General features: G+C 37.1%; 6 protein-coding genes across 6 annotated transcripts; 3 read left to right on the top strand and 3 right to left on the bottom strand.

The window, feature by feature from the left end:
• Positions 1-1,105: 1,105 nt before the first annotated feature.
• Positions 1,106-2,078, bottom strand: LOC132179306 (uncharacterized). Its single transcript, XM_059592011.1, has one exon. It carries the CDS (start codon positions 2,035-2,037, stop codon positions 1,396-1,398), a length of 642 nt encoding a protein of 213 aa, XP_059447994.1. The 5' UTR covers positions 2,038-2,078; the 3' UTR covers positions 1,106-1,395.
• A 554-nt stretch (positions 2,079-2,632) lies between these two features.
• LOC132178545 (phosphate transporter PHO1 homolog 10-like) lies at positions 2,633-9,250 on the bottom strand. Its single transcript, XM_059590983.1, has 13 exons — positions 8,634-9,250; positions 7,533-7,824; positions 7,388-7,436; positions 7,167-7,238; positions 6,173-6,302; positions 5,868-5,988; positions 5,514-5,772; positions 5,227-5,331; positions 5,108-5,152; positions 4,686-4,832; positions 3,581-3,859; positions 3,351-3,487; positions 2,633-3,085 (listed from the first exon to the last, which is right to left on the bottom strand). The coding sequence occupies exons 1-13, from the start codon at positions 9,199-9,201 to the stop codon at positions 2,860-2,862; spliced, it is 2,430 nt and encodes an 809-aa protein (XP_059446966.1). The 5' UTR covers positions 9,202-9,250; the 3' UTR covers positions 2,633-2,859.
• Positions 9,251-10,507: 1,257 nt separating this feature from the next.
• Positions 10,508-12,858, bottom strand: LOC132178773 (uncharacterized). Its single transcript, XM_059591320.1, has 3 exons — positions 12,516-12,858; positions 11,816-11,889; positions 10,508-11,000 (listed from the first exon to the last, which is right to left on the bottom strand). Exons 1-3 carry the CDS (start codon positions 12,762-12,764, stop codon positions 10,913-10,915), a joined length of 411 nt encoding a protein of 136 aa, XP_059447303.1. The 5' UTR covers positions 12,765-12,858; the 3' UTR covers positions 10,508-10,912.
• Positions 12,859-13,934: 1,076 nt separating this feature from the next.
• Positions 13,935-17,728, top strand: LOC132177716 (galactoside 2-alpha-L-fucosyltransferase-like). Its single transcript, XM_059590152.1, has 2 exons — positions 13,935-14,344; positions 16,087-17,728. Exons 1-2 carry the CDS (start codon positions 14,077-14,079, stop codon positions 17,544-17,546), a joined length of 1,728 nt encoding a protein of 575 aa, XP_059446135.1. The 5' UTR covers positions 13,935-14,076; the 3' UTR covers positions 17,547-17,728.
• A 944-nt stretch (positions 17,729-18,672) lies between these two features.
• On the top strand, positions 18,673-22,707 carry LOC132178672 (uncharacterized). Its single transcript, XM_059591162.1, has 4 exons — positions 18,673-18,944; positions 20,740-20,862; positions 21,958-22,060; positions 22,181-22,707. The coding sequence occupies exons 1-4, from the start codon at positions 18,850-18,852 to the stop codon at positions 22,424-22,426; spliced, it is 567 nt and encodes a 188-aa protein (XP_059447145.1). The 5' UTR covers positions 18,673-18,849; the 3' UTR covers positions 22,427-22,707.
• A 1,249-nt stretch (positions 22,708-23,956) lies between these two features.
• Positions 23,957-25,644, top strand: LOC132179129 (uncharacterized). Its single transcript, XM_059591772.1, has one exon. The coding sequence runs from the start codon at positions 24,136-24,138 to the stop codon at positions 25,591-25,593; it is 1,458 nt and encodes a 485-aa protein (XP_059447755.1). The 5' UTR covers positions 23,957-24,135; the 3' UTR covers positions 25,594-25,644.
• The last annotated feature ends 591 nt before the right edge of the window (positions 25,645-26,235 follow it).

Genomic DNA, 26,235 nt, shown 5'->3' on the forward strand with positions numbered 1-26,235 from the left:
GGCACATATCTTTTAAAAATCCAAAATGACATTAAAACTTTTTTTCCAGATAAGATCAACCTGTTAGAGATTTCCATGACTCATGCAGAGAAAAGAGCAATGGACAGTCTAATTACCTAAATAACATAGAACTTTGCAGTACCAGTAGAATCATCATTTTTTAATATTGATGTGTTCGCAAACCCCACAAGCAACACCTGCTAGTCTAAGCGGCATGGAATCCTTTGTACACACGATGCCCTTAGCTACACAAGCTGAGTCTTAATTACTTTCAACCTAAAACAGAGAGGATTACAAAGGGGAGGGGAAAAAAATGTACTCGTGCAACATGATATATTTGGAACAGAAACCCCACCCCTATAATCGCAATCATATCTACAATAACCTACAACAATACCTTGGAACAACATTAGTGATGTTAAATGCAGGAAGTGACAGAAAATCAAACTCCCAAACTCCAAAATCAAGAGCAAATTAATGTGAAATAATTTTCTATAAGGGAAGAGACGTGAAAGGTTCGCAGAAACTCATAAAGTAACAAAAGTCCCCAATAATAAGCTCAGGGCAATGATAAACATGTGGAATGCAGTAGACGCCCATAAGGGAATGGTTAAGATGCTCATATTCACCAAGTAATTGCATAAACTAACATGTCCGTAGAGACACAGAAGATGAAGTGCATTATTTGATATGAAATTTAAGCAAAAACATGGATTTTACACCCCTTGCTATTACAGGTTACCAATTTTAAAGCAATCAAATGGTACAGACACACTAAAAATGAAGGTAGGAATGCAACTAATACAAATAAGTGCAAATCTAAAATTCAACCAATATGCCAACCCACACAAGATAACCAACAAGCCAGACGAGACACAGAAGAGCATTATAAGGGCAATCAATTAAGCATGTGAAGTGCATCGAGGCACAGAAAAGGGAGATGTGTGGACTAGCCATGGAAATCGAATTGCAATTTCACGAAGCTCCGTTCGATAATCCAATTGGAATCAGAGAAAAAAAAAAAGGTAACATGGAAGTAATATAACAGAAACAATATACAAAAACAGTTGAACACAGAAGCAATAATAAGGTAAGCTGAAGAAAATGATACTTCAAGAGACCCTTTCTCTTATATCTTTGCACTTTGAGTGTAGCAACATACATAAATTTTTTCACTTTTGTTATTCTGAAGCCAAAAAAAGTGATAGAAGCTCAATCACTTCCATTCATCACGATTTCCTAATTGTCTCTAAAAAGGGGAGAAAACTCCGAAATAATTCTCTTATCGCCGCTCATACCGGCGAAATGGAAACAAAAAGTACAAGAAATCGATATTTTCATTTCTAATGAAACTGATTAAAAAAAAAAAGAAAAAGCACCTAATCGTCTCAATTGTCAATTAGAAGCCTCTCTCTGCTCCGAAACCTTCGAATCCGAACCCGCATTTTGGTCCGAACCCTCAGAAGAAGCTTCCTTCTCCTTCTCTTTCTCCATCTCCAATTCCTTCACGGCCTCCTCCTCGGCCATCTTCTCGGCCTTGAGTATCGGCTCGTAGTAGTCGGCATGAGCCTCCATGCACTTCTTCAACGCCCCAGTCACCTCCGAGCACTTCTCCACCAAGTCCTCCTTGTTCTTCTCGGCCTCCTCCACACAATTTTCCCACGCTATAAAGCTCTCCTTGCACCCACCCCCCTTCATGAACAAGCAGAACCCACACTCTCCCTCTTCTTCGCCTTCTTCCTCATTCTCAGAGACTACCTTCTCCGATTGCTCCAATTCTTCTTGGGCATTCTCTTCTTTTGGTGTTCGGGTGGTGTCGATTGAGGGATCCAATGGTTCGGCCGAAGGCGGGTTTTCCAGAGTATTGGATTCGGGGGTTTCCGATTTGGGGTCTAGGGTTTTAGAATTAGAATCGGACATTCTACTGCTTTCTGAGTTGGGCGGCGATCCGGGCCTCTGAGAATTGCTAGGAATCGCCGAGTCAGCGCTGGGACTGTCGCTAGGGCTTGTTGTGGTGGAAGAGAACATGCTTCCCATCGCTGCTTAAAACCTCTAAAACCCTTGCGAAAAGTCTTCGAGCTCTGTTTTTATTATTATTATTATTATTATTATTGTTAAACTGTTATTAATTTTTTTAGTTTATTTCTTTCATTTTCATGGCGAATTAACTAACGGACATCTAGCAGAATTTTTTTGAAAAGAAGTCTCTAGGGTTTACACGATGCGTACTGGGCATCCGGGACTCCTCGTGCTTACTACGCAAGTCTAATGATCTCAGCCGTCCACTTTAATTTGGGTGTGGGGAATAAGATGCATAGGATCCTCTCTCTATTTGAACCGAGATATTTCATAATTTATTTACAGATTTAATTTTGTAAATATTATCATATTGTGAAAATATTGTCTTGTTATTTAAAATTTTAAATAATATAACACTATGTATACCAAAAATTAAATCTTGATTATTATTTTTTATTTCACTTGAAATAAAGAGAATTGTTTCGATGATATTTTAATTTGAAGAGCAGGCTAAACAATGATCCCTTTTACTAAGTGCCTAGGAACATTTGATTTGCTTTTCTAATAAACTGGGATTGATTCATGGAGAAGCTTCAATTTTCCCAAATTTAAAGAGAAAAAATTTACTACGGCATTTAAAATCAATTACTATTACTTCAAATAATGTATTTTTTTGGGGATGAGATTTTAAATGCACAAGGCATGACATGAACCTGAGGCTAATGAAATCCAAAGATCCTACTGGCTTTAGGAATTGTTGCTCCATGTTCACCAGCATAAATGTTGGGCCTTTGCCCATAACAGAAGCTTTTCTATGCATATATAGAGATACCAAAGACTTCATAAAGTTTTTTCAAGACTTGGGATCATCCTCAAAGCAAGGGCAAAAGCATCATGGCCTTGGTGGACATCATCCTTGTCTTCTTCTTCTTCTTCTTCTTCTTCATCATCATCATCATCATCATCATCATCATCATCATCATCAGCCTCATAGTAACTGAAAGGAAGCGGGACCGACTTGAATGCGCGGTACTTGCCAACATTGTTTAGGTGCTCGTTTTCCAACCTGATTGAATAAATTAGTAATAATCGCTTAATTTAGCTTTCCTTGAAAGCCTACACTATCAGACTCTCACGATTTTGTGCTACATATGACTGTATCAGCCTTCTAGGCTCTATCCATTGAATCATTGATTGCATAAGAACTAAAAAACAGTGGTGTATTTAAGCTCTATGTGCTTTAATGATGGGTTTTTTTGTGTGTTGTGAGAACTAAAGAACAAAAGCAAACTCAACAAATATGCATTCTGATCTCAAAAAAGATACAATACCTGAAGAAGCTCCAAATGCCACGGCGAATAATTTCTAGGCAGGAAAAGAGTGTTGTTATGGTCATTTTATGGAGGGATTGCAATCTGAATCCTAACACCAATTGCATCCAACCAAGTCGCAGTACTATATTCAAGACCTGCTATGAGAGCCCACAAACAAATTGGATTAATATATAGGAAGAACAATGACAAAAAAAATTTAAATCTCTCAAATCAAGAAAGAAGAATACCATAGCTGCAAAGTAGACACTCTTGTGTGAAACTAGAAGTTTATCTCTCAAATATTTGTTCTTTGATTGCCTTCGCAGAAGCCCCCAGTCCACAACAATATCCCAGTATGTATTTAACGCTACTGCAATACAAGAGCTGACTAGTGCTAACACCAACCAGTTCATTCCCTTCTTTAGTTCAAAAGCTGTTCTAATAAGAACTGCAACAATGGTCGAGCAGTACTTTACAGCATTGAACACGTGCATTGCATCTTTGTCTTCACAAAATCGACGAATGCACTACAAAATGACATTATACCATCTGTCGGTGTTTTTCTACTTCTCTTTTTTTTTTTAAAAAAAAAAAATGCAATAAGTTGAATGTTTCAATGTCTATTTGAAGAGTTGTTTTACTTTCATTAAAAGAAGTCTGAGTATTTAGTCCTGCAATGTATCTGCATGCACGAGCATTAGCATTAGGTAGTTGGACATAGAGCCGTTGCAGTTTCTGCATGGGATCATATTTTATGAACTAGTTTCTAACAGGGGAAGAAAACTCTTCTTAAGCTGCACCTATGCCTCTGTTTCTGTATCGCTAGGATTTCATTATACAAGCTTAAATGGGAACGTGATTGATGCAGTAATAATTTCAACATCTTGGTAGTCTAAATCTGGATGGTCAAATAGTATGAACGAATGCAAGACCCAAAGTCAAGCTCAGTGGTCTCCGAACAGCAAGTAAGCCACTTATTATTATTATTATTACTATTATTTGATAAGTAATTGGCCCAAGAGGAGGAAGAAGGCAAGCCAGCCACAAACACTCGCACATTTGAATAGCATGACACAGGTATTTTTCAGTGGTGCAAGTTGAACAGAGAAGTCAGCATCATGCATGACATATTTGTACCCCAGAAATAAAAGTCTCCTGTAAACTAGTTAGAGAATCACCAAAGAATTCCACGGATGAATAGCACTTAAAAGGAACATAATATACACATACCCTAACCTTATAATTATGGGAGTATATACTCATCAAAATTATGGGATTCTATCACGTATCCACTTCCACAATGCATCATGAGTAGCACACTCATAACACAGAGAAAAGAAAGTTCGATGATACCTGTAGGAAGCGCAGCCAAAATGGTATAACAGCAACAATGAAATAGAAGGTATTATAGACACCATGACTACGGCACTTTTGCCTCCTTGAGTATTCTCCCGATCCATAGTAGCAAATGTATAACTCAAAAATCCTAAAAGCCTGGACCTGAGGTTAAACGGCAGCAAACAGCATAATAAGAAAAATGTTATATATCCCAAATTTTTTTTCCCAAATATGGTTCCCAAATGATGTGTCACAATTTCAAGAGATGGTGACATATTTTCCAAAATAATAGATTGTATAGAATTGTGACACATCATTTGGGAACCATATTAATTAGGAAGAAGAAATTTGGGATGTGTAGCATTTATCGCATAATAAAAATAAAAAGTCATAGATACTCAGTATTGCAGCCAATTAAATGCATGGAAGTGTAAAACCTGGCTAGTAAGCTGGTCTGCCAAGAAAAAATCTGGTAGAGTAACCTGCAGGGAAAGACAATTGAGAATGATATCTAATTCATTGTAGGAATGTTATCTAGTTATTGACATTCCATTACCTGGTAGAGAGGGGCACAAATACAGCGGAAGATACAGTTAATGAAGAAGATACGACTTGAACGGAATATGATGTTGAAAGGGCAGAAGGTGATGACAAACAGAAACTGCAGATGAGAAGATTGAAGTTAATCTGGGGACGTTTTGTATTATGCATGTAACTGGAACACCAGGAGAGAGTTTGGTGAGAAAAAGAAAATCGGCCTTAATCATGTAGCAGCAATTAGTTGTGACAAACAAGTTTAAAGTACTCTAGAAAAGAAAAGGATTAATACTTTAAGAGTCTTACAGTAACTAAGCCCAGAGGAACCAGTTCAGTGACTGTCTTGTATTCTTGAGTATTTGAGTCCATGTCCAGGTGCAAGTTTGCAAGGAAACCAGCTGATGCAAGTACTGTAAGACCAGTGCTGAGGAGGATAACTTCTCGATAGCCCAACTCAGTTCCTCGCTTGAAACCAAATATAAATGGATAGTTGACCCGATAACGCCTCCAAAAGTATATGTTTCCCCCATACACGAGCATATGTAGAACAATATATGCAAATAAACTGCAAGGAAATTCACATTGTTAAAGAGAAACACAGGCTGGATGAAAAGTTGAAAAAGTACTTTCCATGTAAGTTTCAGGGAGGTCCTTAGTTACGTGTATAATGGGAAAATATTTTCCATGTACTGGGTTCCCTCCTCCTTATCCATAAGTTTATGAGCTTCTATTCTTAAAACAATAGCTACCAGTAGAGCAATTGAGCAACCCGAAAAGAAACCTGAAATTAACAAGATGAAAAATTAAAGTTAATTAGTGCAGACCTTAGAACCACAACTAAAACTCAACCTCGAAAAAGCATATACAAAAATGTCAAAGCCATGCCGATGTAATGAATTGAAGATAGAAGGTTGAATTACTATTGATCACTGATTAGCAAAAAAGAATTAGTATTGATCACTTACCTGAGAAAAATGTTACACGGTGCTTTTCTCTTTTTGCTTTTGGCCTCAATGACTTCATGCCTTCTCTACGATTTGAGTTTGAAAAGTTCTTGATGAAGCTAGCCTCCACCCTCTCCAGAAGACGAGTAACCTAGAGTTAAACAAAGTGATGCAACTAGTTTATAGGAAATAAGGGTAAAAGAAGATGATCATTTTACTTTGGATCCATTGGAGATCCAATTCGCCTAGGATCCCTGTAGTAAATTAGGGTTTGACAACATGCAAAGGGAGGCAATACTCTTCCCTGTAGTAAATTATGATCCCTGGTGCAAGAGGGATTTGACCATCTCTAGTATAATGGCAGGATATTTTCTTAAGTAATATGCTCATATTCTGAGTCGAAATAATTGATAGTTGAGTTTATGAATGTGGATGTGGATAGATTGACAGTGTAGTGTAAGCCATTTAACCAGTGAGGCCAACCCATGGTAAACCAAGATTTAGTGATTTATTTCACTAAAGCATTCCATTATAAGTTGAGATTGCTTGCAAGACCAAAATCGGGGGAACCTCTGCATTCAATAATTGAATTTCGATATAATATGTAAGAATAGACAAAAAAAAAAAGGAGGGGGTGGGGGGTGGGGGGGGCGTGTGCGGGAGGAGGAATTGTTAGATGGAAAGTCTTAAATCTAAGAAACCTTTGAAATAGACGGGGAGCAAAAGAAAAGAGGATATCCCTACATAATCAAGGAATTTGATATACCTCTTTCATACCTGACAATTTCAGATTTGGAATGTTAGAAATTTATTTTAATTATTTAGAACCCAATGAATTTTATTGAATGATTATGCTCCAGGCCTGGATTGATCAACAGTGTCTTTGATGTTGTCATTTTCAACATATCTTGTTATATATGTGAAACAGAGGCTGTATATCTTTTTAAAGAAAATAAAATAACCAGATGTATGATATGCCAATATTATGACTAAACACGAATGGAATAAAGGAAACCTCGTCAGAATTGCCAAGATAAGAGTTATCCACTATCTTCATGTATGATCTGGCTGCTTTCCTTGACGTGATCTACAACATTTCAAATAAGTTAAACACATCTCATTAGAAATATTATTTGTAATTGATATTTCTATAATTCTTTTACTGATCTATATAAGAATATGAAATACAGGATCTAAAGAACAATATACATGTAACATGTTAAGTGTATGTCTGACCTTTTCATACTTTTTCATGATCTTGGAAAATGCTGAAAGATTCATAAAACTGGTTCATCCATTTGCAAAATGAATAAGCACATGAAAATAAAATGACATAAAAAGCAAGACTTTATCTTAGGCAGACCCATTTACAGTTTATCACCTGTAGTGCTTTAGAAGACGAAGCTTGTGGTAGAATTCAATAAACACATGTCTCAGTCGTTCTTCAACTTTTCTCAGCTCTGGTTTATTAAAACTCAATTCCTTTTCTTTGGAAACCTTGAAAACACCTTTTATGGTAGAAATCGGAGATTCTAGAGTATTGTTAATCTTCACACGCTCAAGAATTTCTAGGGGATCTTCATCACTACTACAACTGGTGGTGTTAACTGAATTCACTTGTTGATGATTATCATTTGTATCTACTTCAGGTGTCGAATCTATATGCTCCCTTCCTGCACATTTGGCGAGAAATCCTGAATTTGAAAGATTGGATGATCTTCTTAAGTAAACAGCGTTATTGTGATTAAGAATGGGAACTACATCATCACTTCAAGTATCAGTAGATTTTTCTAGCTGATGATTGTTACTCAAATGAACTCCCAAGACTCATATCCATAGGCCCCATTCCTGCACATTTGGCAGTAAATCATGTAATAGGAACAACATGGCCTCCATGCTTCAATCACAATGCTACTTATGACTGACTTGATTCAGAACTAGTTCACCAGGTTTGTAGCGTGAAAGCAAACTACAAAGAAGCAACTAGCTGTTAATTAACTGTCCCTAATGAATGACAATCCAAAACTGTTGTGAACTAGTTAAATTCTTATTCTAATTTCAGTTAATTACCAGAAAAATGGTATAATGAGGTGCTAAAACTTTTTCAGTTTTGGATTGTACTTTAATGTGACAATTGTATGTATTCAAGAGCATCTTACCACATTAAAGCAGCTATACGCCCTGAAAATTACTGCATCAAAACTTGTCGAAATATTACAAACATCTTTCCACCAATTTATTAAACACATACCGCATTAAAACTTGAAAGTGTTCTCTAAACGGAATGATGAGCTGCAATCATCTTCCTTTTTTGGTACAAAGCATATTTCTTTTATTAGTAAGCTACACAAATATGGAACAAATTATCGTACCCTCCTTTCCGTTTTTTAGTCCTAGAGATAATCATCCACCAGGATGCATGTCTTCCTTCTACACATATCTATGCACAAAACATACCAGATGGTCTTAGTCCTGCATTTACCTGGACTCCTGTCTCCGCTGCAGGTGTCTCTTGTTGGGAGCAGCTTCAAAGAGACATTGGAAAGATTACGTCTCTTTAGATTAGAGCCATTGAGATGAGGATTTTGCACCTTTATCCGCAATGCAATGAGAGCATCCATTTGTTTATTCAAAAGGGTAGCTTCATGCAACAGTGCCTCCACCTTGTCCTCGTAAAAAGTGTTGACCTTGTTGAGCTCTTCATCAAGTTTTCTGAAAAACACTACCTCAACCTCTCCTCCTTCCTCAGACTGCCTAAGGAACTTGGTCGTGTAAACCTTTCTGGAACCATCGCGCCGCAACGTGTCAACATCAATGACTTGGTCCTCGATATCCCCCTTACTTGGAACATTGCTAGATTGTAGGTTTTGCCCACTGAAGGTTCTTTCCCATATCTGCTTCTGCCGTAATGCTCTGTTTTGTGTTGCAGGATGCTTACTCTGCTTGCAACGCCTGGCCTCTCTTAGTATCCTTTTGAGGCCATTATAGTCCATATAGGCTTCTGTCCACTCAGGCACCATTTGCTTCTTGAATTCTTTCCCGAATTTCATCTCGACGTTTATCTTTCCGTACAAGTTTTAAACTTCTTTTCTCCTTTTCTCAAGACTTTGCTCATGAGTCATGAACACAAAAGAAGAGGGAATGGCTTCAATGTGAGACAGTCGAAGAGTGGAAGGCACCTCAAAACGAAGCATGAAGAATGCTACCAAGACAATTATTGCATATACAGAACGAACCAATGCAAGAATTGAAATGAAGATATTACAGGAACCAAGAACTCAAGAAGGAGAGTGTGTCTGAAGTACCTTATTCTGGTGGCCCAAATACAAAAACCTTGAGATGGATTTTTGCTCTTAAGAGACTCCTCATGACCACTCTTCAAAGAAGCATTTGGAAACTGAAAGGTCTCAGCCTCAGCTAGCTGTGTGTCCTTTTGTACCCAGAAACACCTTGCTCTACTGCATGCCATTCCAGTCAGTTAAGTTGTTTAAACAAAAAAAAAATCATCTGGTTCTCAGACCTCTCTATGCTCGCAGTTTCCACCAATCAGTCCCAGACATGTATACCAAAGTATTGCAGTTTTCCATCTGATTGGTTAGCACAGATTATGCTCAGTGGCCTATAGAGCAGCGTAATTCATCTTGTATTTACTGCTTGTTGCGGTGGAGCACAACGGCTTGACACGTGTGCTTATTCCGGGCTCTCTTAATATGCGAAAGGCCTTTTGAAGAAAAGATGGTGACATCAAGATCTCTCTCTTTCGCTGCGACTCAATACAAAGTTAGCTAATTAAAATTTGAGAATTACTTTATATACTCTTATGCATATCTTTCGGTACGACCTGAACTCGAAACATACACATGTTTCAATACGATCTAAACTCGAGACATAGAGTTAGAATTAGTAATTTTTAACATGACTTACAAACGTGATAAATCCAACACAAAATTAGCATATTAAGGTTAAAAAGTTTTACATCGTTTAATTAAATGAATCATATTAAAATTGACTTATATAGTTTTATATACATATCTTGACACGATTTGAAGTCGGCACACAAACACAAATGGGCACCTCTATTTGAGCCAGTATTTTACACTTTTTACTATTCTTTATGTGCCAAGGTGTTAGGGATAGGATCCAGGCATACGTAGCTAATCACCAAGTGCAGCCTCCAATTTTAGTTGATCTTTTGCAATAACTGCTTAATTAAGAATGTTGTTGGAATCTCTAAGAAGTAACTCAATCGATTAGGAACCATGCTTTATAAAGTGGAAGTTAATAATTTGAATCCCCTCCCTCTCTTGTGCGGACATGTGAAAAATAGAATGTTGTTGGGATGGATCACAACCAAAAGAAGCCAAACCAAACACTTTATGATGATTACAAAATTTCAAGCATAGCAAATTACGCACCTTGAGCCCACTGGCCCAGGCAGAAGTGCACATCCCAGTGCAAAGACAACCGCATTATTCTGCCCATATGTCTACTCCGATTTGGTCCATTTGCATGGAACCCTTGTAACAATTTAATCAATTAGTTTATCCACAAACCCAGCTTCACTGGATGATGTTCTCGCACTGATAAAAACATTTAGTATAAAAGTGTGTCGACCATGAAAAGAACAGGCTCAACATAGCCTGCATTCCTACAAGAAAGATCCAATACAAACTCCAACAACTTCATGAAGATTTGTTCAAAACTGGGAATTTAAAACTCTATGAGGCTATCAAGTTTTGATCTTCATAGCAGAAAACCTGATCATCTGGTTGAATCATCTTGCTCACCAACATTTCCCCTAATTCCACTGCAACAGAAGAAGTGTGGCAGCTTGACCCGACCACAGCCCCTGCAATAGAGCATTGTACATTATAAAAACGATAAATCAATGTAACTACAAATTTACTTATTAATTGTCAATTTAAGTAAATATCTAATTTTTAAGCAGGTTTCATAATTGTTGGTCCAAAACAAGCATGAGGTGGTGGATTTACATAAGCAAACCTGAATTTTTTTTATTTTTTTATTTTTATTAAGCACAAACATCTGTTGTATGTGATTGATTGTTTTAGTAAATAAAGGCATAAGGTGATGCACAATGCTTTCTTTACCATAAATTCATTCAAATTCATATTTTCATCAAAGGCTTTCAAGAAATGACTTGTATCAGTTCATGTCATTATATATGAAAATTGAACCCTTTCTTTTGCAAAGCCTCGAGCCCCTGCCTCTCCGGTCTAATAGGCAGCCAAACCTTTTCAAGTAAATGCTGTCACCTCTATTCTCTACTCAAATAAAGGCTTCTCACGTTTGAAGACCATGAATCAAACGAGGCTCAATGAAACCAAGAATGTTCCTTAGTTTAATTAAAACAGGAGAAACTTGAGTAAATGACAAACTGGCATGCTATAGTTTTAAATTATGAAAATCCTTCAAACCATAACCGGAAGCCAAATTTCCAAGACTCATTTGTTTGTCCAAAAAGGCAAGCTGAACTAAACTGTATCAAAAATAATCAAACATTGTTACCTAATTTCATCACGAAATTTAAAAATACATATATGTTTTCTGGAATATATGACTTCCACATGAAACATGAAACATTTGCAGATGCCAATATTGGCAAAACACACTTATCAAAAAAAGAATTGGCAAAGTACTTACTTGCACCGCACTATCACAGGAATAGGTTTTAAAGCCTTCGGTCCATTTCTTATGCCTCTCTTATGGGGAGAAGTCTGCGTTATATACAAAGCCTTTTAAGTATCATTTTCATACACAAAAAGCATTCCATACCCAAAATCCCCACACACAAACTAAGGCAGTGAAAATTCTTCATTGAATGAAACGAAACCTCAAACTAGTCTAGCACCAAAAAGCCACCAACCCTCGTTGGCTGAAACAGATAAAGATAAACATGGAAGGACATGTCCAACAGGCAAGCCGGAATCATAAAGTAGTTAAAAGAAAGCTTCCAAGATAATCCCTACCCCAAGGCACACAAAGCAAGAATGAAAGGGGGAGATATTGATAAAACCATACCATATAAACATCACCCACTAATAACAATCCCAAGACTAATAATTCAGAACACAGAAAGTAATCGTTCAGATATCTTAACCCAAATTAATCCGAAACTACCAATACCCTAAACCCTTAAACTTCGATTCTAACCACCTAAACCCCAAACAAAACCATACTGCACATAATCCACCAAACCCAGACCTCCAAATCAAAAAAATCATACTCACAAATGTTCATTTCAAAGAGAGAGAGAGAGAGAGAGAGAGAAACAAACTCTGAAGTGACGAGGAAAACACGTAGAAACTGAAGTGATAATGATAACTGAAGAGTCACTAGGTACCTTCTTTTTGGGAACAGCCATAAGCTCCATAGATCCACCATAAGGAAAACTCGGGAAATCCAATCCGAATCCAATGTTGTTGTTGTCGTCACGGTTTTGATCGAACTCAGGCAAAACGCACGGTGGAGATGTGACCCCACGGTGAATGACCCCATCTAACGGCGAAGCCAGGGCCATGACGTGGCTCAATCTCCGAAGCCCTAACGCGCAGCTCATACTCCCACCAGCGCTCCTTAGAATCGCCGCCATTCTCACCGCCGCCGTTCACAGACCAGTTGGTCGGTCACCAAGCCACAGTGGGAAGTAGAGGCGTCGTAGGTTAATAACCAGAAAAGGGCAAGTGGACAAACTTGAAAATACCATTTAATACTTGATGTTAAACATTTTCCTTAAAACTTTTTTTTTTTTTTGACAAAATAACATTTTCCTTTTCACAATTATACAAGTCCGGCTAAAATTAATTTTTATTTACCAATTTATTTGTGAAATTTGTATATAAGCAGACAGATAAGTGTGTATATTCACTTCAAAAAAATATATATATATTATATAATTGAAATAAAAGTTATAATACTCCCAACATTTTTTTTTATAAATAACACTTTTCTAACAAAATTTGTTTTTCAATTTGAAAGATGTCATTCTGTTAAATAGTTATTTCTCTCTCTTTTTTAAGAAGAATAATTATTTTTTAGGAGAACAACTCTTGTAAATAATAATGTGCAACCACACGTCCTAAGGAGTAGCTCAACTGATTGTGAATCATGCCTTATGAAGCGAAGATTACTAGTTCGAATCCTCTTTCCCCCTTCCCTTGTGAAAAAATTAAAAATAAAAACTAACATAACGCAATTGCAATAATACGATAATGGAACTTTAAGGGACAATGGCTTGACTTAATACTTGTCTTGTCCTTAAGAGATATCTCAATCGACTGAAAATTACGCTTTATGTTATTAGATCGAATCTCTTTCCTTTTTTCTCTTATTGTGCGAACATATAAAAAAATAATAATAATATTTGTCCGGGCTGGTGAATTTTTCATTTGTTATATCATACAATACAGAGCAATGATTCACAGCACACGACATGCTTAGCACGCTGTGTGCAAATTTTATTTTATTTTTTATTTTTATTTTTTTTTACACGCAGCGTGCTGCGCACGCCACGTGCTGTTTTGTTTTACCCAAAAAGAAAAAACAACCCATTAGTTTTCTTGTTTTTCATAGACAAATATCCATCAAAATACCCATGATAAATTCTGAATAAAATCCAAAATCATCACCAAATGAATTTTTTTACTCAATTTAGAAAATATGGTTTGGCCAATATATATTTTTTTTTTCCCATTTTTAACCATCACCATTATCATAATATCATTGTCTTCTTCATAATTTCAACATTATAAATATAGAAAAGAAGAACAAAAAATTGTAGCCGCAGCCATGATTTTATACTATAAATACGTTTGGATTTGACTGGTCATCACAGAGCTCTCTCTGTCTGTGCACAGTACAGGAAATGGGAGTCAAAAACCCGTGATGTTTCAATGAGTGTTTGAATGGATCTGAAAGCGCTCAGGAGGCAATCATCTCCATCGAAGCCCGCAGGTCTACCACGAACTCTCCGAGCCGCCCGAGTCGCATTTACAAAATCTGGGTTCACTACGATGAAGCTGTTGAAGATCTTGGCTGCTTCTTTGGTGGCACTCCCGGTTCTTGTCACCCTCATGCTCATTCTTCGGAACCCACCGGCCGATCGCATCGCTGGCTTAGCTGAAGCCAGGGCTTTGGAAAGAGTAGCTCACAACGGCACGTCATTGGGTTTTGGTAAGGAACAAAAACATTGTTTGAAAATTGTGAAAATTGAACTAAATGGGGAATCTCGAGTTCTGTGCTGTTTTTGTAGAAGTGTAACTACACTTTATAGAGGTTTGGTTTTCATGTTTTTGGTGTTTGTATGGTTCTGTAAGATTTGGTTTGTCTCTCTCATATTACTATCATTTTTTCTATCAGCAAGATGTTCTGAAATATTGCCTTTTTTAGCACAATTAGAGATTTGCTTCATTGAGTATTAGGTGTTTCAATTTGTATGAAATTTGTCACCCTTTATGTTGTTTTCACCGATTTCCTCATATTCCTGTTTGATGATTTTTCAACAGTCATAAGTCACTAAATTGTAGGTATGTAGATGCTTACTTGGCAAAGAACTGGAAGAATATAATTGTAAGTGTTTTTATGCTGCTGTATAGAACGTATTCGGTTTGATTAGTATTCTGATGAAAAGCTATGTGCTTTTGACCAAGATAGCTTCACGGGTATATGGAAGATGTGTTCGAATTTGATTTTTGGCTGTGGAACATATTATCCGTCTCCAACTATTTGCTGTGTTTGTTTAATGTCGCTGAATAATAATATGCATTATCTGGATACTGGGTGTAAATTTTAGTATGCATTAATGTCACTGAATATTAGTATGTTGCTGTATGGAGTCAATTGTTTAAAAAGGCGGAATAAGGTCACTTTGCTAAATAAACTGTTGTATGGGAAGGCAAAAACTGCTGCTATGTCAATTAAGTTAATTTAAAGCTATGCAGGGATATCTTCCCTTTTTTTTCTTTCAAGAAATTCATAGACTTTGGAAGAGTTGGGCATCTAAAACATAGTATTTCAAAGTTAGTATTTGACAGATTTAGGATCTGTTTTGAACTAGTACAACTTTTGGGTTGAGAAGGTCCATAAATCCAATGGTCAAAGACCTTGATTATAAGCAATAATGCGGTATTTTCTTTTATTTTATAGGTTTATGTTGTTTCCGTTAATTATTAGGTTTATTTTAGATGATCTTAGAATATTGTTGTATTCCGATTGTCAATAATTTAAAATACACCTTGTGTAAATAAATTCATAATAAAGGATTTTACTTGGGTCAAGCTGTGCGAAAGCATAATGGTTTAAGGTTTATGACTTTTTTCTTCTCTGTCTACACTAATTTTGAAGTTTTATCTTGTTGCTACATGTATAGATTATTATCAAATTAACTCGTTGCTGTATTTGTACAACTTAAGCGACTCAATTTAGTTCAGGTTCATAAAATTTTTGTGTGTAAAAATTGGAAGTTTTAATTCTGACCTCCAGTTTTAAGTCGTTTATGTTTCATGCATTCATATCGTCATATGTACAGTCAAATCTATTCACATAATTTAGTTCCACAGTCTGGCCTTGAGTTTTACTATATTATCTCACCCTGTTTTGCCACTTAAGCTCTTAAAGTTGGTTTCATGAGTTTAGTTATCCAGTGCTCTCTCAATACTGTCTTACAGGATATCTTGGGGATTTAGAATGTCTAGATCAACACTAAAGTTGTCAATCTCAGATGTCATTACCTTAGGGTAAACTGGATACATTTGTGAGTTGAGAGTATTGAAGATAACTCAAAGCTTAGGCTGGAAGGTGTGGGCCTTAACCTTTATAATCTGTACAAACAAAGCAAGGCGTGGTGTTAGCTTCCTGTACAGGACTTCTGTTGTATCGTCTAATCATAATGTCATTCATTTCTTTACAATTTGCAGGTTCGGCAGATGTTTCCTCTCAACCTACTGACACACTTCAAGACAAACTGCTTGATGGGCTTCTTGCTCCAGGGTTTGATGAGGAATCTTGCTTAAGCAGGTACCAATCCAGTTTATATCGAAAAAATCCACTCCACAAACCCTCTTCTTATCTCCTTTCAAGACTACGGAGTTATGAAGATCTCCACAAACGCTGTGGACCCTATACCAAATCATACAACAGAACACTAGAACAACTCAAGTCTGGCCATAATGCTAGTTCTACAGAGTGCAAGTATCTTGTGTGGATATCTTTCAGTGGCTTGGGTAACAGGATTCTAACCCTGGCATCAGCATTCCTTTATGCAATCCTCACTAATAGGGTCCTGCTTGTTGACCCAGGAAAGGACATGGCTGATCTTTTCTGTGAGCCATTTCCAGAGAAGTCTTGGTTATTGCCGACTGACTTCTCCCTCAAAGATCAATTCAACACATTTGATCAGAAATCTCATTATTCTTATGGGAACATGCTGAAGAATAACATCTTAAATTCTTCAACAGAAACACTTCCATCACATTTATATCTTTATTTAGCTCATGACTATGACGACCAAGATAAGCTCTTTTTCTGTGATCAAGATCAAGCTCTACTCCGTCGAGTCCCTTGGTTGGTAATGAAAACAGATAACTACTTTGTCCCATCTCTCTTCTTGATCCCCTCTTTTGAGCAAGAACTCAGCAAATTATTCCCACAGAAAGAAGCTGTTTTCCACCACTTAGGTCGGTATCTTTTCCACCCTTCAAATCATGTGTGGGGACTAATTACGAGGTACTATCAAGCCTACTTAGCCAATGCAGATGAGAGGATTGGGATTCAAATAAGAGTTTTTGACACGGGAAGCGGTCCCTCCCAATATGTGATGGATCAAATTTTAGCATGTACTCTAAAGGAGAAAGTGCTGCCAGAAGTAGATAGGAGCAGACCCATTGTCAGCCCACTGGGAAAGCGAAACTTGAAAGCTGTCCTGATAACATCTTTAAGTTCTGGGTACTTTGAGAATGTAAGAAACATGTACTGGGAACACCCAACAGTAACTGGGGAGGTGGTTGGGGTTTACCAGCCAAGCCATGAAGAGTTTCAACAGACACAGAAGCATTTGCACAACAGGAAGGCATGGGCAGAAATGTATCTCCTCAGCTTGACTGATGTATTGGTCACAAGTGCATGGTCAACGTTTGGCTATGTGGCTCAAGGTCTTGGAGGTTTGAAGCCATGGCTTCTCTACAAGCCTGAAAATCAGACAGCCCCTGATCCAGCTTGTCGTCAACTCATGTCAATGGAGCCTTGTTTTCATGCTCCCCCATTTTATGATTGCAAGGCAAAGACAGGAATTGATACAGGTACACTTGTTCCTCATGTGAGACATTGTGAGGATATGAGCTGGGGCTTAAAATTGGTAGATGGTCACAATGAGTTATAGCTACCTTACTAATCATTCTCGGTCTTTACTTGACCAATTTTGCATACATATTTATATGTAAAGTAGACTCATTTGTTATTGAAAGACTTTCAAAACTGCAAGCTTCTAGCGAGACTTTTGACTGGTGTTACTTCTGTATGCAATGGCAGTATTTGTTGAAGCGGGAAATTCTCCCATTTTCAGGCACATGATTGCTTGTTTCTAGGGTTACTTAATTTCACACTTTATTTGGAACCACTACTTTCCAAGATAACATATATCAGATAATTGAGAATCATTTAACAATTTTATTCAAATAAAAATAAATAAAGCTCTAATATTTTCCAGGCCTGTTATTTATTCGCTCATAGGGATCCAAACCCAACAAGAAAATTATGTTTCCAAAAGTTCTCAAAATCAAGAGCAAAGTGGAATTTACAAGGAAATCCACACTGTTGGCCCACTGGATTGAGGTGCATTTACGCTTGAGCCCAGACCCCAAGCGTTTGGGCCTGGATCCTGAGCCTATTTTAGCTTCTCAAAGATCTTTGTCAACTGAAAGGATGCGTACAACGTCATATTTCATTACTTACCTTCATGGTGGGAAGTATAACCGTAAACGAGCCGTTACACTCGACAACTCACTCGATACTCATTCGGTTAAGCTCAACCCGAACTCAAGCTCAACACAGTACAAGCTCGCTTGTTACTGTTGAAACTCACTCAATTAGTTAGTGATACATGCCCAATTCGCTCGATTGAGGGAGTTCGCGAATAACTAAACATAAAACTAAGGAAAATATTAATTTATTTATATTTGGTGGTGTAAGGTAAGTTGTCTTTTTTCTTTTCTTTTTTAGGGCATAGTTGTCTTCTTATATATACATAAAATTATTAATTTTATTTTTTAGACGGTCTGATATTTATGTTCTATTTTTTTTTTTCTTCCAGATCGGATGGTTGGCTGTTAATTTGGCCATTTAATATTCATTTTGAAGACCAAACTTGAACACGTGTGTTCGTGCAAATCCTAGAGACACACGAGCACATCCCAGCTGTTGGATTTATGTATACATCTCACCATCTTGACCGTTCAATCCTATTAACGTTAAAGGGTATTACAAAGCCTTGCACTTTCTGTCCAGCGCCATTTCATATTTTTGGTTACTTTTCATTGTACTTTTCTTCTCTTCCGCTCTTCTCTCTATCTCCTATTGACAAAACGTTGTCGTAGATTCACAGTTCCGGTGTCATTCGTTTGCCTTCGTGAGTGGGAAGAGAATCGAGCAGAGATCGCGAAGCAAAAGGAGGCAAAGACGCAGCCATGTCGTTCATGAAAGGAGATTTGCTTACTCGAACCAGAAAGCTGGTGAAGGGCTTGGCCAAGGCCGAGCCCGTCTGGCTCAAAGCCATGGAACAGTTCGTCTCTCTCTCTCTCTCTCTCACTCTCTGAATTTGAAAATGGTTCACGGCTCGTTCTAATGGATTCGTACGCATTAATTGAATGGTTTTTTAGGTTTTTATTTTATGTGCTTTGCTCGATTTTATTTTTATATTATTCAGCTGTTCTACGATACAAATGTGGCGGGGTTTTAGATAAATAGCAAGGAGCTTCTGAGCTTCATGGGATTCGTATGATAAAGTTAGATGTTGGATTACTTAAGAATGTGATTGATCCAAGTTTAATTCTCGTTTTCATTTATGCGATTGCTTAATTTGTTGCTTGTTGAAGGCTGTCAAGTTTTTGTTCTGGGATTTCTGTGTTGACTTAGATGTTGGATTACTTAAGAATTCACTGGTGCTGGTATAATAGAAGAGTACTTTTTTCTTAAGGTTGTCAGTTTACAATCAAATTTTTCAATTTATTTCACTGGAAAAGAAAATATTTGTAAGGAAGTGTGTAAAAGGAAAAAGAAAAAAAGAAAATAAAAGAGAAGAAGGAGCAGTCTGCTCTTTTTTAATAAATGTGTGTGTTGTTCTCTATTGTCCAAATTAATTTGTGTGTACCGTTGTTAATCATACTATATAGCTCTGAATAACTGCAAGCATCTTTAAGCCAGTCATATATCCCATGATATTTGAGTGTACAGATGATTTTCTGTCTGATTTTGAGGAAGGTGGTGTTGGTCTAAGTTCATTTGTTTGATCATTTACTTGTTTGAATTTGTGAATTCAACATCTCCCCCGCCCTCTCCTCCTCGTTCTGGAGGATAAGGTGTTTGATTCTATATTTGTTTGTTGCTGAAATATACTTTTTCTCCCTAAAATTTGGCTTACATTTTATTTCTGTCTCAAAAATTTGAAAGATTTTTAATTTTTTTTTTCTGTAAAAAGAAAATTTTAAAATATAATTATATTAGCATTATGTTAGCCATATGTGCAATTCAATTCAGAACTGAGAGTCGGAAGGGCAATATTGCTACTTAAATTGTTTGTGGACAAAATTAGAGCTTTTTAAATTTTATAGATCAAAATTGAACTTAGGCTAAATTTCAAGGACCAAAAGTGTGTTTTAGCCTTTTTATATAAAATAGGTTAAACTACAATTTTAGTCCTTGAATTGTGCGTCAAACTTCAATTTTATCTCTAACTATTAACTGTTTCAATTTAATTGGTGATATTTTAAGAGCACCTCAATATTGTTTTTATCTACCTTATTATCACTATGCCAATGGTAATTGCTGATGTGACTGACGTTTTTTGTGCACATTTCCTTATAATGCTTATGGGATAAGTTGGTTTCACAAAATCAATATATATATGAGGACACATGTATATTGAAATAAAGAATTAAAATAAATAAATAAATATTTATGGTCTCTAAATCTTGATTTGCGAGACCATCTTTTGGCCCAATGTATTTTATCAACACTATAAAACATGTGTACATATAATGTCTGCCATATCAGTAATTTCCATTTGCACTGTAACATTACGGGGGGATAGTGATAACATTGGGGCATTTTCAAAACTTAAAAGAGTCACTTTTCGAACTGCTCTTGAAATTTGACTTAGAAATATTATTTTGTGCTTGCTTTAAGTCAATTATTGTTGAATTCATGGATTCTTAATTTAAAGATGTTATTATCATAATTTAGATTTAATTTGATGCCTATGATGCCCATATTAAGAATCTGTTTAAGAATTAGTCATATTTTTTAAGTTTTTTTTCATAAATCTTAAAATTTTGAAAATGTTGCTATCTTATGTGCAGTGCACCACCTGCAACATTTCGTTGTGCTGATGGAAAAGTTAAAAGGATCAGTCTTCCCGAGGACCCTTATATAAAAAAGTTCTTTCAGAAACATCCGGACTCAAAACACGATGATGCCATAAAGTATTGCTTTGTTTCTGTATCTCTAGTTTCTCTTTGAGATATTTGGTATCTATTTTCCTGTTCAGTCATTATAATGTGCTTGTAACATGCCTATCTTGTTATGAATTTGGTTTTCTAAAGGTGCTAAAAGTATGTTGATGAAGAAAAACTGATGGCCCAAACTTAATCTGTGAACAGAAAAAGGAACAAAACGTTCTGAGTATGTTTTGCATTCTAGTTCTATTCGTTGGCAACCTTGAATATTTGCTAACATTTTAATATAGGTTGCATAGGCTACCTCCGTGCTTGAAATTGATCCTGCATGTTGCTGACATGACTTTGCTTTGGGTGTTCAAGGGTTTTGTTATTGCATGTGTGCACAAATACTTATCTTGGAACACATAAGTAGACTAGTTGCTTGATTCTGAAAAAATGGAAAATCTTTTGAATTCAATGTTGACTGACATTTTTGACTACAAATGCAAATGCTTCCTTGCCTTCTTTGGATGTCTAAGAGTGATAATGACCTGATGGAAAAAAGTAAAAAATAAATTAATGAACTAAAGAGACTATTTCTCAGGATAGGACTGTAGATCCTGATTTTTATGGGTTCAACTCAGATGAGTCATTTAGAAACTGAATGTACTGTAAATACTCAGCTACTTGCCATAATTGGGTCAAAAATTTAAATTGGTTTTGCTTATGCTTCCGGTTGATGCTCAAGTTTTCCTTTATTTGCTTACTGGGGCATTGATGGCTGTGGAATAAATTTTTTTTTGAGCTGCAAGTCACGTTACTTGTGTTTACTTCTTTTTAGTGTTTTTGTGGTGTTTTTCTTTCATAATTGATTTCAATTCGCTTCCATCTTCTTTGAATTCTAACATTTGCTAAATTTTCATAATGAATCTTAATGATTAGTGGGCGTATATCCAATTTAAATTTCTGACTACCAAAGAAATATGCATAAAACTCGTGACTTTGGCTCATGGACTTTTCAATTGTACAATTTAAATAAGGTTTATGGTCTTATCATGACCTTTTTTGCAGCATGAAATTTGTTTTCTGGATTCAAAGGCATTATACGTTATAACTCACTTAAGCTTCATGTTTCTACAGGATCTGTGGTTTTGAGCCCCCTCCTGCTCGAGTTTTTGGTTTGCGGGTGCTTGACCTGAAGGAGCAGGGTGTTAGTGAGGAAGAAGCAATGGCTGTAGCTGATGTATGTATTGTGGATTCTTGGATTTAGCTCTTTCCTGGAACATATGCTCTTTGTCTCACCCTCCCTCCACCCCAAAAAAAAAAAAAAAAATTAACTTTTTTTATTTGTTGATGCGCCTAGATGGAATATCGGGCAGAGAAAAAAACAAAGAAGGCGGCATATAAACGAATGAAGCAGATTGCACGTCTTCAAGGGAGGAAACCTCCTCCTAACCCATATCCTAGTGCTGTCAAAGAGATTCAAGCGGAGGAGAGGAAGTATGTTCATGACCGTTTCTTCAAGCCCGACATACTCAAAATTGTGGAGAAGTTGAAAGAGGAGAGGGCGGCTGAGCTACGGGACAGGTTTGGAGGAGGTGGCTTCTAACCTTAAAGTCGCATGAGAGCTCTAACGTAGTGCCATGTTTTGCTTCTGGATCCTGAGTTCTGGTAATAACTATGGCCAATGAAACCACGAGAGTGCTCATTACGTTGGCTTTGAGGCTTAGGTCCCGTATGAGCTGAAATTATTAGACCAATTGCATTAAAAAGGATTTCTTTTTCATTTTTAAATCTCATGATTTTCTTTATATAGCAAAACACTACAAATTCTGTTATTGATTGAAGCTTTGAGCAAATATGTATTAAAATCATGTTTGCATTCTTATATATTAATCTTGCAAGCTAGGTCACATCACGGCTACGGGGTTGGCATATGGATTATGGAAAGAGACAACAAAATGACACAATGGAATCAGATGCCTACCTTGAGCCCAAGGTAAGTGTAAATAGAAATGGTCTTCTTCTACCAAAGGAAGCTGGCTGTGAGCGAGGTCTAAAATTTCAAAGAATCTAACAATTGTCCATAAAACATTGGGGAATAATAAATTATATTTCAAAAGAAACAGTGCTAAATCCACCGACTCACGCACCATGTGACAATGATGAGGCCTTGAGATCGAAATTAAAGATTCAATATTTCTTTATGGTTATAGATAACTATTAACAAATAAATAAATTCGATGAATCTAATTGTTGAATTAGCCTCTCTGCCGAAAGAGAAAGAAACGGAAGGAAAAAGAGGGACTGAAGAAAATAGGAAGGAATTATATACCTTTCCTGTGGTTCAAGAAAACATCTCTTTTCCTTTTTGTCATTTTCAATGTTCTTTTAAGCAAGAAAGAAATGATGCAATGAAAAAAGATTATTCTTTGATAAACCAAGAGGGGAAGGATGATTCTTTCTTAACACTTTCACTGTACTTGTGTAGAAAAGATGGAGGCACGTTAAACAAAAAGAAGCCCCAATAATTCCAATACACACTTTTGAGAGGAGTCCCCCAATTTCCAAATCAGATTCTATATATATCCGAAATCTCAAGATAAAGGTATACATGGTTAGTTTGATTTCCATCCTTACCCATATGAGTATGTGACAATATGTTAGAACACAATTTAACAAAAAAAAAATAGAAGGTGAAAATGTGTTTTTTTCTATTAATTCCATTGGACAGATTAATGCTCATGAGTCATTAACCATCTCAAAACTCGTCATATTTTTGGATAAAAGCCTATCAGCTGCAAATTAACGAATGTTTGGGTGGTCCATAAAGATCCAGATCCCTTCTAATTGGAGAGAAATTAGAGATTTTCCAATTGTTATAGACCATTAAATTGACCATTGTTATAGACCATTTTCCAATCGGTTCAACTCGCATTTTATAGACTATTAAATTTAAAATGAAAGGTTACGATTAACAACTAAAGAATTTCTAATTTCTCTTCAATTGGAGGGAGATCTCAATTCGGTCCATAAGGACTTGGAAATGCCTTTGCTTTTGGCACAGAAAAAAAAAAAATGTTGCCTTTGCTTTTGAACCGAGCCGACCAACAGCGATAGCAATTATCATTTTCATTTCAAAATGAAAGTTTAATATATTTAACAAGTTCTTCTGGAATTGGAGTTAAAGCTAGCGTCTCTCTATCTTCTCTTTCTCTTTCAATGCCACTCAATTTGCAAGGGTACGTCAACACTTTATTGACCCTGCAACTCCTACATCACCTTATCCTCTCGCATTGAGCTCCTCCATCTGCAGCCATGGATGCAGCATCAGCAGCAGCTTCATCACTGAAAACCGTTAAGGCCCTCACAATTTCAACCACCCAAAAAATTAGTAACCCAACTGCCTTAATCCCTCCATGGCTCTCAACGAAACCCAACATCCTCACTCTTTATGCCTCAAACTCCGGCCCCAGAAACAGTGTTCTCCGCCTCACCCGCTGCTCCACAAAACCGGACACCAACACAGACAATGAAACAGACCAAAATTCGACCATTGAACCCGACTCAAATTCAAAAACCCTGAAACCTTCATCACCCATTGCAGATGAATCACTTTCTTCTTTATCACCATTATCTTCATCAGCATCTTCTTCTTCTTCTAGAGGGTTGGTGTTTGGTTTGGGTCCCGCAAACTCATGGGACAGTGCAGAAATTGGGTCACCAGTTGTGAAAAGGTTCCTCAGTGATGAGGAGGAGAGATGGTACATGTGGTACTATGGAAGGTCTAATGGAAACCCGGCTTCCGATTCGATAGGCTTAGCGGTTTCGAGAAATGGAATTCACTGGGAGAGAGGCGGAGGAGCTATTGGATCGAGCGGAGAGGCGGGTTCCGTGATGAATTGTAGCAAGGATTGGTGGGCGTTTGATACTGAAAATATTAGGCCTTGTGAGGTGGTGGTCATGTCCAGTACTAAGGTTAGAACTTCCAGTGCTGTTTACTGGCTTTACTACACCGGATACAGTTCTGAGAAGGCAGAGTTTTCTGATAATACTTTGAAATTCAATTTGAAAAACCCAGAAAGGTTTTGCATTGGTGAAAATGATGGAGTAGAGAAGATTTCAAAGTCTTTGCCCGGCTTGGCAATTAGTCAGGATGGGAGGCACTGGGCTAGAATTGAAGGTGAGCATCACAGTGGAGCTCTGTTTGATGTGGGGTCTGAAAGAGAGTGGGATAATTCGTTTATTGCAGCCCCGCAGGTTGTGTTTCATGGAAGTGGTGATCTTAGAATGTATTACCATTCGTTTGATCTGGAAAATGGGGAATTTGGTATTGGAATTGCGAGGTCGAGGGATGGGATTAGGTGGGTGAAGATGGGGAAGATAATGGGAGGAGGAGGAAGCGGTTCTTTTGACGAGCTTGGGGTGATGAATGCTCGTGTAGTCAGAAACCGGAAGGATGGAAAGTATGTGTTGGCATATGAAGGTGTTGCTGGTGATGGGGGGAGGAGTATTGGGTTGGCTGTGTCTTCAACTGGTTTGAAGGATTGGCGGAGGCTTCAAGATGAGGCGGCGGCTCTAATGGCGTCGGTGGAAGATGGATGGGACAATCAAGGAGTGGGATCCCCGTGCCTTGTTCAAATGGATGGGGATGTAGATGAGTGGAGGTTGTATTATAGAGGAGTTGGAAATGGGGGAAGAATTGGGATTGGCATGGCAGTTTCTCAAGGAAGCGATATTACAAGTTTTAGAAGATGGACCGGATTTCATTTATAAGATTGGTATAATTTCATATTTATATTTATCTCATTATCATTCTAATTGCAATATAATATGCATACGCAGTTTTGAATCTTGATGGAAGAAAATTCTTGAATTATTTAGAAATAATCTTTTTTGTTTATGCCTTCAGTCTCCGGATCTGGGCCTAGGAATAATTTAACCTACAAAAATAGCGATGGTTTCCTGAGCCCACTTCCACAACAATTCTCCAAGTGTCATTGTGATTGGGCTTTGCTTGAAAGAGGTTAGGCCTAATGTATCAAATGTGATTTCAGTTCTTCCGAGCATTCATCACTATTCACTATTAAGCCAACCCCACGATCATCGTGGGGATGGTGGTGGCTGTCACTGTCAGCCAACCGCCACCACCATCACAACCATCATCCGGTGGTGGAGGCATTATACCCGCAATGCACAGGAACTTTAGCTAGATTGACCTGCGTCGCATCCACCTACCAAAAGAACTTCAACCTCTACGCCACAAACAGACACCATTAAGCAAAATTGGGCGGTCTAGATTAGATGTGGCATCCCAAACATTTTCAACAGCTCGACAACCCTGAACTCTAAAAAGAAAATAATAATTAAATTTGTGAAGTTCATTATTAACTTATGTGAAATTAAATATAAAAAAAA

Source organism: Corylus avellana, chromosome ca4 (assembly GCF_901000735.1).
Source record: "Corylus avellana chromosome ca4, CavTom2PMs-1.0".
In the NCBI taxonomy this organism is placed as follows: Eukaryota; Viridiplantae; Streptophyta; class Magnoliopsida; order Fagales; family Betulaceae; genus Corylus; species Corylus avellana.